Raw genomic sequence first — 11,640 nt, 5'->3', positions numbered from 1 at the left:
TCTCTTCCTGTTAACTGACTCACACTGTGTCTGCAAACTTTGCAGCTTTTGATGATCGAACCTTGCAAAACATAGAGAAGGCTCATGTCTGGGACTGTGAAGAGAAGATGGGCCAGAAAATCAGAGCAGCTTTTTCTTTTCGGCCTGCTGAGCGCAGAGTGAGTGTTGAAGCTTTAGACCCTCTGCCCACCCTGGCTGACAAGAGGGGAAGGGGAAGGGGAGGGGGAAACAACAGAAGGAGGGATCCCGTGTTGAAGGTGAAAAGGGTGCCAAAGTCCTGCAAATGGAGACAAGGGTTTAACACTCAGTCTGACTCTGACAGTTGAGTTGGGGGTTGAACAGTTTGGATGGCCTAGCGTGCTCAGCAGACACAAACCCTCTGTGGCTCATTTCCCGCTCCCTCTGCTGTTCTGTCTCTCTCACTGTTTGTCTCGGTTTCCAGTCTTCCCATCTGTATGTGATTTAGGCACAGGCTCAGGGGAGAGGCAGGTCCACTAGGGGAGAGGAATCGGGGCAGGGAGAGAGAGAGAGAGAGAGAGAGAGAGAGAGAGAGAGGGAGGGAGGGAGGGAAGCAGTCAACACAAGTTTGTTTTACAGGACTCAGCTAGGGCCGGGATAAGGGGCAGTGGTGGATCTGGACATCGCAAGCTGTGGAAAAGCGAAGCCAGAGGGTGCAGCCGATCATAAGGAGCTGCCCAGGGACTTCCCTACAGCCAGTGGACACTGATTGAGACTTAAACGGAGGATCAGTGGGCAAATATGGCAGCAAAATCTCTGCCCTTCTGCTTTCTCTGCATCTTCTTATCGATTGCAAGAATAACTTCTGGGGAACAACAGCAGTCAGTTCTCAAAGTAAGACACATTTGGTTTTCCTTCTTTTTGGCTTGTATACTGTGAGTGTTATCAGTTTCTGACTTTCTATGAGTTATGATTGAGTACACAGGCTTTTGGGAAGCTGGAAATGATGTCTTGGGAGTTTGGGTTCTTTGCAAAGCTCTCTGAGGATACAGAAACTTCACAGTGGTCTTGCAGTGGGTTCGCATGTGTGTTTATACCATCAGAGGTACCCCAAGACAACAACTCTGATAGGCTTTGAGTTACTGTATGTGATTCAGGCACAGCCTGCTCCTCCTGCCCCTCCCTGACAGTTCTCTAATGGAAAGCAGCTACAAAATGTTGAGCAACAGCACGGGGAGGGGGCACAATATGCAGTAAGGGCATGGAAGCCATTAATGACTACTGGCACACACTCTACAGTTCCATTGGCAATAGCTTTAATACTTGTAAGCTCACACGCTTAACTTAAAAGTATTGAATTTACGATCATAATAAACTTAGACCGTGGGGAAAGATGCATGGAGATAAATAATGCGATAATGTGAAAGTCTGAGGTTGTTGCATGTGCATTTTCACATAATATAAAAACCCTGGCAACACTGGTCTTCTTTCTTCTTCTTTATGTTATAATACGACTCAGGCCGGTGTTTGTTTGTGAGTGCAGACAACAGCTGGTCTTCTAGCAAAGCAGTCAAAGATGTGTTTCTTTCCTTCAGTGTTCAAAGAATAACTTGCTATTAGATCCCGAAATCAAAGTTTGCTCCGAACCCACAAGTACTCAAATCTTTGACGGACTTCTAAAAGTCCATTTATGTATCTTCATTATAGGCTGTTCTGTTTATGATGACCCAGTGCCTGATGTAAGTACAATGACTGCATTGTCTTGTGCAGCTACTAGACCTCGAAAGTGGTTATGGTTAAGGGCAGTGTTTACGGACCTTGCTGAGCTTTGCTTTTCTTGTCTAAACAACAGAAAAAAATATAGCAAAGGTCTGACACAGGACAGTAGAGAGGAAACTGGACTTTGCTGGAGTCTCATCAGAGATGGTCTCAGTGAAAGAGTACTTGTCGTGAAGTCATTCTTCAGGAATAGAAACAGGGAGAAAAAGGCTTAAATATGCCAGTGAGAAAAGGCAGTGACAGGTTTTATCTAGTGGTGAATCCAAATTTTATGCTCATATCATCATCAGTATGTACAAAAGATGTGTGTCTTCAGCCATCTTTAAAACACGTTCAAGGCCCTATCATAGTTTGGGGCTGTATTTCAGCCAGTGGTGTTGGAAGACTTGTCAAAATTGATGGAATTATGAAATCAGAAAAGACTGGTAAAAGAAATTACAAGGAAACCTGTCAAAGAGGGTTCAGACTTTATTTAAGAAAAAAGCTGATTATACCAAATACTGATTTTCAAGCTCGTTGGAATTGGACAAACGCTGTTTTTACATTCTGTACTGTAATTCCAAAAAATATATGCATGTTTTAAAACATCACAAGTATAAAAAAGTGATCGGTGGGTGGTTCAAGACTATTGTATAATACTGCAAATCACTGCAAAAATTAAGTTTTTGTGGTGCCTTGGTAGTGCTTGCAACACATTCTTAACATAATATAAATTTATAGTTAGAGATAAATCTAGCACTTTAAGCAAATAGGGATATTTATTAACTATAACTTAACATTGTGATAATAAATATGAGATCTGTATGAGCAAAGTCACTTATAGTCGGGATGAGATTCTCATGACCCAGGGTATATCCGGATGTTCAGAAGAGTTACAATGACTAAATCCACCGTCTGACCATCCCTTCAAGGTCAGTCTAAGTACAGCAGATAACTCCATTTGGGAGGCAAAGCGGAAATGACATTCAACCCTCAAGCATTAACATTTAATCCACTTATAGTGCCCTTGTGCTAGGAAAATCTCAAAAAGCAGGCAGAAGTACATATATTATAAGCAACACATCCACAATAAGAGCTCCGTGTACACACATGGCTGTACAAATTTCAACCTATATTATGGGACAGGGTGTTGATTTTAGGTGAGCTAATCTGTGGAGCCATAAATTGTTTTTTGCGTGTGATACCTGCCTTATGGTCCATCCTCAGAGCCTAGGTCAACACACAGATACTGATAAATACCTAAATGTCAGAGAGAGTGAATCATTGGAAAAGTTATCTTCAGTTAAAAAACAAATCGAGGTTATATAATATGCTGAATGTAAGCTTTGTCCTGCCCTCCCAGTGTAGGAGGGCCACAGAGATTGTTCACATTACTAAGCGTGCTCACAGCTGGCAGAGAGCTTCAGATGTTTGTGAATGTTATTAATGCTTTCAGGTTTAAGGGGTGTTTTTTTCAGGTTTAAGTTTCTATCAAGGCTATCAAATCTATTTCTATTTGGCATAATCAAAGGGAAATCTAATAACACAAACACTGTGAGGCCGCAGACTTTATTTGAAAGATGTAGTTTCTGAAATTATGCTTGTTTTAAATGTGGCTCATTTACCCTCTTTCATTTTTTTTTTTTTTTTAAAGAAGTGGCTGAGAGGCTATAGATTTCTTTTTAAGTTTGTTTGAGCAACATAAGCTTTCTTACAAATCAAAGTATGTTGAAACTGTAGTCAAAAGCAATATTCACCTAAAATACACCCAAATATTTTGCTGAGAGTAAAGTTGTAAGATTGATCTAAACTGTTTGTCACCAATTCTGTTCGTAATTGTTATGGTCCGAATTTCTACACTTAACCAAGTGGCAGAAATCCCAAAAAGTTTATTTTGTTCATCTGGACGTAGCGTTTTTTAAAGGGAGAAACGTTTCATCCCTCAGTGGCTTCATCTTGGCTTTATGCAGATGATGTTCTTCTATTAGCTTCATCAGGTGGTGCTGAGTGTGAAGCAGCAGGACGGAAAACGGTGGAGGGCCCACCCTGGTCAGGGAGAAGTGGCTATTCAAAGAGTGCCTTGCAGTCTTATTCAGGAACAAGGGGAGATTTGGCCATGTCAGCAGTGATGCAGATGCTGCACAAGTCAGTAATGGTGAAAAGAGAGCTGAGCTGTAAAAGCAAAGCTGTCGATTTACCGGTTGATTTACTTCCCCACCATAACCTATGGTCACAAGCTTTGGGTAGTGACTGGAAGAATAAGGTTGCAGACACAATAGAAATTAGCTTTCTCTGAAGCTTGGCTGGTCTCTGCCTTAGAAATTGGCTGAGTTTGGTGATTCTCAAGATAGACTGACAAGAGTCAGATGAGGTGGTTCAGGCATCAGATTAGGATGCCTCCTGAGTGAGGTATTCCAGGCATGTCCTACCAAAAGGAAGAGCAGACCCATGGCATGCTGGAGAGATCACGTCTATCAGCTACCCTGGGTGTGCTTCAGCATTTCCCCAGACAAGCTGCATGAGGTTGTGCGGAGAGGGAAGTTTGGTTATCAGTTTAATCTACTTCAGTCTTTATGCTGACCTAAGCTATCTGGTTACCACTGTTTTGTACTTCTTGGGGAAATGTCAGATTATCATGGCGAAGAAATTGAACTGACAAAAATCACTTGATATTGATGATTTGTATTCATATCAACTGTAAGAAATCTGTTTTAAGTATGAATGTGATTTGCATTTCTCTTCTGTCTTTCTGTTTATGGCCAGATAAACATAATGTATAATGTAACTGTTTGTTCTTCTGTTTAGGCTCTCTTGTAAAAAGACATAGTCCCTAACATTCAAGTCTAAAGATGTCCAAGTCCTAGCAGTATACCATCTGCTCTTCGGCCCTCAGCCCCCTTCCTCTATTCCCCTGTGTATATGAACTGCAGCTGTTTGACCCATCACAGACTGTCACACAGTTAATAGGTCTGAACTATTTCAGAAGACTTTAATGTGCTTTTACAAATGATAGATAATTGGGATCTTTGTGGTTTTCCCATAAACTTTAGGCTCATTAGTTCTAATAGCTTAAACTAACATTTGGGGCTATTTTTTTTTTCCTTTGAGCACTGATCCCATTGCCACATTTAATAGGAGTATGTGTATACATGGAAGGTTTACACATAAGTGTTTACGTGATAATAATAGATGTCTCTGTGGATGCTTTTCCTGTAGACTCAGGGAAGCCTACAGGAAATGGATCAGCAAGAATAATAAGAGCTCCTGTTTGCAGGATGTTTCACATCAGCTTGCAACATAATAACGTCTTTGTGTCGCAGCCCATCTGTGAATAAATCAAAGGAGAGTATGAATCACATGTGGGTATACACTACTGTATGTCTTTGGAATGTTCCATCGTCTGGTTATTCTGAATGCAAAGCATCAATGTCCAGCAGAGTGAGTGGAACAAGGAGATCAAACTATGGTGGTCTTGCAGACTACTGCAAACAAAGTGCTACTGTACACCTCACTGAATGGTGCTGCTTCAGAAAATCAAAGATAGTCAGAGGGCCGAGCGTGTGCGTGACGCCTCTGAACTCTTGCATCACATTGTCGTCAGAAAGTCTGGTGAACAAACATCAGACAGGATGTAGTGTTTGGACTGATGTTCTGTAAAATGTCAGGATGCTGTACTTTTATCGTGTTGTGTGTTGAAACTGCTAAATTATCAACCATCGATTCAAATGCCCAGAAAGTGAGAGCCATGACTGAGAACCCTGGGTCAATAGCATTCTTATATGTTGATAGATAGCACAGGATATGTTAGCGATATTTATCTGTATTTGGTTCTATAATATTTTAATGGAACTGAACATCAAGCAGCTTCTTGGTGATTAAAGTTAAGCTGCATTTTAGCCACATGCTAAAGCAGCATAGTTTAAGAAACTGAGAGATGTTACATGTCAAATCAAGTCTCTTATTGTGGTCTATTTGTAAACTTAACTCTAACCCTAATCAGCTTTGTGCAGTCATCATTAGCGATGACATCAGTCCTAGCCCCAACGCTAAATGCTAAGGTCAGAGCTCAGTCCCTGAAGAAAATGCACCCGAACATTCTCCCTCTATCACTACTATCAGTCAACATTTTGCATTTAATGAATGAATATTGCACGTGGCACATGACATATACATCAGTTTACCATATAACTGAGTCCCGGTATAAAACTTAGTTATGTGGCAGATTCACTTGTATTAAGTTTTGCTTTACCCTGACAATAGACTAACAGATGGACTTAACCGCTGATGTTTCACACACTGTTTTTACACTTGGCTTCAATGTTAGTATTTTATTTTCTGTCATGTTATATTTTCGTTTGTTTTTTTGGAGCTGGAGGCAACTATATATATATATTCAAATTTTATTCATCAAAACTGAAGCACAAACTTCCTGTAGCTGCTGTACCACAAACTGTTTGTCAGATAATTCCATTATAAATGCTCCAAGTACAGTGACTCAAGGAGAAGCCTAAAGGGCAGCTCCCAGCCACATTTGCCTTTGCCAAGATCCACCAGTCAAAGTCTTAAACTTCCAGTAAAGGAACCACAGTTTTAGCATTGTTATTCCACTTTTCATGGCCTGAGGATGTTGTTTAAACACAAGTTTAAACAACCAATCAACTTAACTTTGAGAGTTCCTCAGCTCTTACCTGCAGTTAGTGTGTCTACTTAACCCAACTAGAGTTTTCTACAAATTTTTACTTTACAGAAAACTGACATTTCTGTTCCCACTGCAGGTGTGTGGCAGGGGATTTTTCCTCAGTGAGCAAAGCGAATGCCTGCCATGTAACTGCAAGGGGCATGCTGACTACTGTGAAGACATCACTGGCATCTGTATAGTAAGTTGACTGCCTTTCACTCAGTAAGGTGCCCGGGTACACAAATGTTGTCGTAAACATAATATTTCCTCTCGCAGAACTGCAAATACCACAGCATGGGTGATTTCTGTGAAATGTGTGAAGATGGCTACATTCTGACTCCTGGCCTGGGTGGACGCCACACCTGCCAACCATGTGCCTGCCCCCTCCCCATCCCATCCAATAAGTAAGCTGCTCTGCTGTTGCTTGTGTTGCCACAAGACTGACAGACATCTCAAAAATATTTTCTTCTGTGTGTCCGCCCAGCTTTGCAGTGCACTGTGACAAAGGAGGTGCCACTCCACGGTGCAAGTGCCAAGAGGGCTACTCTGGAAATTACTGTGAGAGGTCTGTGCTGAGAAGGCCTTGAACAAGCAATCAGTAAATTATGTAAATCAATTATAACATAACTGCATTACCTGCGCATTCAATAAAAAGGTACACGTTACAGACTGAGCAGATTTCATGTCAATGAAACACATAAAATATATTTAGGTTCACAACATTCACACTTATTTTATCTTACTTACTTAATATTGGAATGGCCACAATATCTATACAGCATCTAACTCCAACTGCCATATATAGTACAAAACTTTTAAACACCACAACATTTATGAAAACATGAGATCTCTGTAAAGTGCAACATCACATACACTGTCATTTATATGCATAGGACTTATGCTCACACCCAAGATGAATAGATTTTGCTAGTAATTTGCTAAAGCTTACGGATCACTTCTAACTGGTTCATGAGAGCAGCCTTAGCTTTGTTTGTTTTGTTTTTTTTAAACAACGAGGAAGAAAGTCATGAGCTTTTGGATGATCTGATATCCTCGTGTTGGTGTTGTTCCCAGACCATCATGAAAATGTTGTTCCAGGTTCAACATTGCAAGTGACCAATCACATTGTTGTGACGTTATTCCTTTGCGCACCAAGCCATTCGTGCATTTATGAAATTCCAATGTTGCAAGGACAATATCAATTCTGCTTACTGTTTATTAAAGGGTTACTGTTAGTGTTAGGGTTAGGGTCAGGATCCGTTGATCGGCGGACAGAGGCGGTTTCTCGCAGCTTAAGTACAGTTTTTTGTTTTACGCCGGTTTTTCCCGAAGTTGCAAAAGTATGACGTCACAACATTCTGATTGGTCACTTGCAATGTTGATCCTGGAACAACATTTAGTATGATGATCTGGGAACAACACCAACACGAGGATATCAGATCGTGCTGAGCTTTTAGTTATGTGTTAACATTTAAAACTGAATAATGTCCAATTTAGGCATAAAGCTACAACAATCATTAGCTTTGCTTGTCTTGTAACAAAGGTCAAAAAGATTTTCCAAAAGTAGATTTTACTTTACTGTGTTAGACAGTGAGGCTCTCAGTCATCTGCAGTTTCTTCCATCCAGGTGTGCTCCCGGTTACTATGGCAGCCCAATGACGACTGGTAGTTCCTGTAAGAGGTGCGACTGCAATGGTAACACTGACCCCAACCTGATTTTCAACGAGTGTCACAATGTGACGGGCCACTGCCAGCACTGCTGGGGAAACACTGCCGGTGCCAACTGTGAGAGGTGCACCCCAGGGTTCTATGGCGATGCCATCAGTGCCAAGGACTGCAGAGGTGAGGATAATGGGTGAATACCCATACTTTGGGGGGTATTTCCTATGGGATAGCTAATGTTTGATGCATGAAAGCATTGTTCCTCAATGTTTTATGGCAGTTCTCACACGATACCCCAACAATGTAATTTGTGTATCTTAAGCCAGTCGCATAGATGGGTGTGTAATGTAATGATGGGAGATTAATGAAGTTTGTTGATGCAGTTGTTCTGGCTGGCTGTTCAACATTCTTGTCATAAACTCAGTGACAGTAGTCAGGCATTCCAGCAGCTCATTGCAGACTGCACACACTGACCTGCACTATTGTGTCACACTGTCCTGAAGTCGCCATAGAGTACTTCACAGGAGGACTATTTTTTACAACTTATTTACTCAGTTTAACCTTAGCTGCTTAAAAGAGATGACAAAAGGTGACAAAAGTGCAGTTTTTAGCCCCACACAACCTTGAAGTTGCTCTGTTGCAAAGACACATGGTCTCAATTCCATATCAAGGATTATCGTATGCCTTTAGAGGCCCTGCAAGTCCAAAAATAACCCTTTCCACCATACTCGTGACATAATTTGACCTCTGGTGTTCTCATCACTCCATACATCCCATGTCTTTTCTAGAGTGCGAGTGTGACAAATGTGGCACCTCTTCATGCGATGACAGGACAGGAGTGTGTCACTGCAAGCCGGGAGTCACTGGACGGCTGTGCGACCAGTGTGAGGTGAGACACAGCACGTGAGCTTCTTTATTGCAACTCTTATTTCTTCTTTATTAATAAAAAATGTCCCTTTGTGTACAATTAGGCACTGACAACTAGGCTTAGGCAAGTTCCTCGGTTAGGTAAGAATAATAATAAAAGATCGTGGTTTGGCTTGGCTACCATTGTAACACCTTCCAACTTTCTCTGACATCAAACAAACTTTCTGTCAAAATAGACAAGTTATAAATTGATCCTCCCAGACAAACAGAAAGCCTTTTTCCGACTATTCCATATTCTGTTATGAGACTGGGATGGAGTGGCTACAGGGCAGGACCAGCCTTACATCACTCAGCCACTGCCCAGGATAAAACTTCATAGAACATACGAGGAGCAGACTCAAGAAGGCAGTTCAAACATATAATAAATAAGCTAAGATTCTTTAGAAGAAAAAGGCAATATAAAAGCCAAAATAGGTCTAGTTTATTTTTTGTGAATTTATGTATGCGTGTGTCGATGAAAAGATGAAGTCGATTCATGAGTTCAAGCAAAAACACAAAAAGCTGCAGTTACGAAATGTCTGCAAGGGTCATTGTGAGGTTAAGGGAAAAGTACTGAAAACAGGGCAACTGTTACATGAAGCATGAAAGCTGCAGATGAAAGCAGCTGAACTCTCAAGTGAGAACATAAAAAAGATGGAAGCAGTTACAGCTGAATGATTTGCCTACATTTTTTTTCTAAGATCTACAGTAGTTACTGCGAACTGTATTTTGACCCTTACAATGACATCAGAGCACAGCATTTATCTCTTATATTATGCACAGAGCCTGCTTCAAAATGAACTGGAAGAGCCCAATAACTGGAGTCCAACACTGTTTTTCACTCTTGTAATCTAGGAAGGCTACTCGGGTTTCTCCAGCTGTCAGGGCTGCCGGAGGTGCGACTGTGGGCCAGCTTCCCTCCGGTCCACCTGCCATCCTCTCACCCACAGCTGTCCATGTCGCCCGGGGGCTGGAGGACGTTACTGCGAGCACTGTCTCCCAGGATACTGGAATTATAGCCCCTCTGGCTGCCAGAGTAAGTTATCTGCCTGTACACAGTAGGGCAGATAACTTGACATAATCAGCATTTGTTAAAAACATTCAGTGTAGATTCCCAGAGGAAAAGACTGCACTGAACGCTCATGTTCCCACACCCACTGTTGTTTTAATGTTCATTGGATGTGGTAAAAGTACAAATTCTTCGCTTAAGTAGAAATAAAAATTGTTTTTAAAAACACTCTGGTAAAAATTTGAAATATAATAATATTTTTAAAAAATACCAATTTAACTGAATATAAACTTTTCACATTTTTTGATATTGCTGAGCTGTTAAGAGTGTTGCGTTTTTCAGTTTTACTTTTCAACAGCCACCTCGACGCTCAAGGAAAAACTCCCTTTTAACAAAAAACCTTCGGTAGAACCAGACCCAACTGCTGTGGCCGGTTTCAATTTTAAAAGGCTAATTAAAAGTCTACACTGGGACCTGATCCCATGTGAGAGGGGACTGACATCATTAATTAGATGTGTTTTTTCTGCCTTTTTAATCTGTTGTGTAGGTGCTGGACATAATAATAGAAATGTCTTTTATGTATTCCCCTCAAATGTCTTAAACCTAATAGTAATTAGGCTTTTCGGAAAAAGTAAGGAATCCAAAGTAAAGTAAAGCACAGACGTCCGAGATTCAATGCAGAGACAGTAACAGTAAGTGTTTTACTTTCTTACTTTTGACCTCGGGTGTTAATGATGTCAGAGGAACATCTGCTGGAAGCTTTGATAGTCTCTGTGGCCAGTGACTATCACTGTGAGAGTTGGATGACATCAACGCCCAATTCCAAATCTGTATACATACACAGCTGCTTAAATAAGGAGTCACACACTAAAGAAACCACAAGACAGATGTGCAGGCCTCAAGCCAAGTGAACATCTGCAGATTTTAATGTCTTGTTTCCAGCTGGTGAAAATTTTAAACTGAATGAAGTGTCTGTTTTTGTTGGGGTTTTTTAATAGAGTGTGACTGTGAGAGTGGCTTCTGTGATATGCATACAGGAGGATGCCTGGCAGAGTCTTCAACGGTCAACCTGTGCAACATCAGTAAGTGCAACAAACAACAGCGGCAGAAATTCACTAACTAAAGGAAAATTATGTGAACAGCTCTGATCCAAGTTGGGTTTTTCGTTCTTTTTCCTGACTTTAGCTTGTGATCAGTGTATCTGGCATCTGATTAAAGACATGGAGCACTCCAATAAGACACTGGACCAGCTAAAAGTTGGAGTGTTGAACATTACCACAGGTGCTGCTGCTAACGATAGAGTGAAATACTACAACTATACTGCTCATCAACTGCAGGTACATGCACATTTATATGTATTACTGCTATAAAGGTAAAATGAAACTGCACTAGTAAAACCTTTTTATACATATAATGTGCAAAAGTTTATGTGTGCTGGGAGGTACATTGCTCATACTGATGAATCTAAGAATTGTCATGTAGCTTGACAGTTGCCACACAAATGTATGAAGCATTTTAGCTTCAGTAGCATCACTGTTTAAGCTCATTGTTTTGGTTTTTGACCTCACAACTTTGATTTGACTTTTCAATATCAATTTCATTTATATATCGCCACATCACAACAATATTGTAAGGTAAAGACCCTACAATAATACAATTTGCATAGCAC

The 11,640-nt window shown here is 40.9% G+C and overlaps 1 protein-coding gene across 1 annotated transcript in view; it reads left to right on the top strand.

Moving 5' to 3' along the window:
- Window positions 1–307: 307 nt before the first annotated feature.
- lama4 (laminin, alpha 4) overlaps window positions 308–11,640 on the top strand; it is a 33,005-nt gene continuing 21,672 nt past the window's right edge. Inside the window, exons 1-9 of the mRNA XM_082505283.1 lie at window positions 308–852; window positions 6,492–6,593; window positions 6,671–6,798; window positions 6,879–6,959; window positions 8,022–8,236; window positions 8,845–8,945; window positions 9,818–9,998; window positions 10,970–11,053; window positions 11,157–11,308. Coding sequence (XP_082361409.1) covers window positions 760–852; window positions 6,492–6,593; window positions 6,671–6,798; window positions 6,879–6,959; window positions 8,022–8,236; window positions 8,845–8,945; window positions 9,818–9,998; window positions 10,970–11,053; window positions 11,157–11,308 — 1,137 coding nt within the window. The 5' untranslated portion in view covers window positions 308–759. The remainder of the gene's footprint in view (window positions 853–6,491; window positions 6,594–6,670; window positions 6,799–6,878; window positions 6,960–8,021; window positions 8,237–8,844; window positions 8,946–9,817; window positions 9,999–10,969; window positions 11,054–11,156; window positions 11,309–11,640) is intronic.

The sequence above is a fragment of the Aulonocara stuartgranti genome (genome assembly GCF_965226115.1).
Source record: "Aulonocara stuartgranti genome assembly, chromosome: 15".
Lineage (NCBI taxonomy): Eukaryota > Metazoa > Chordata > Actinopteri > Cichliformes > Cichlidae > Aulonocara > Aulonocara stuartgranti.
The sequence above is the reverse complement of the archived record's forward strand: the minus strand, read 5'-3'. Positions and strand labels throughout refer to the sequence as shown.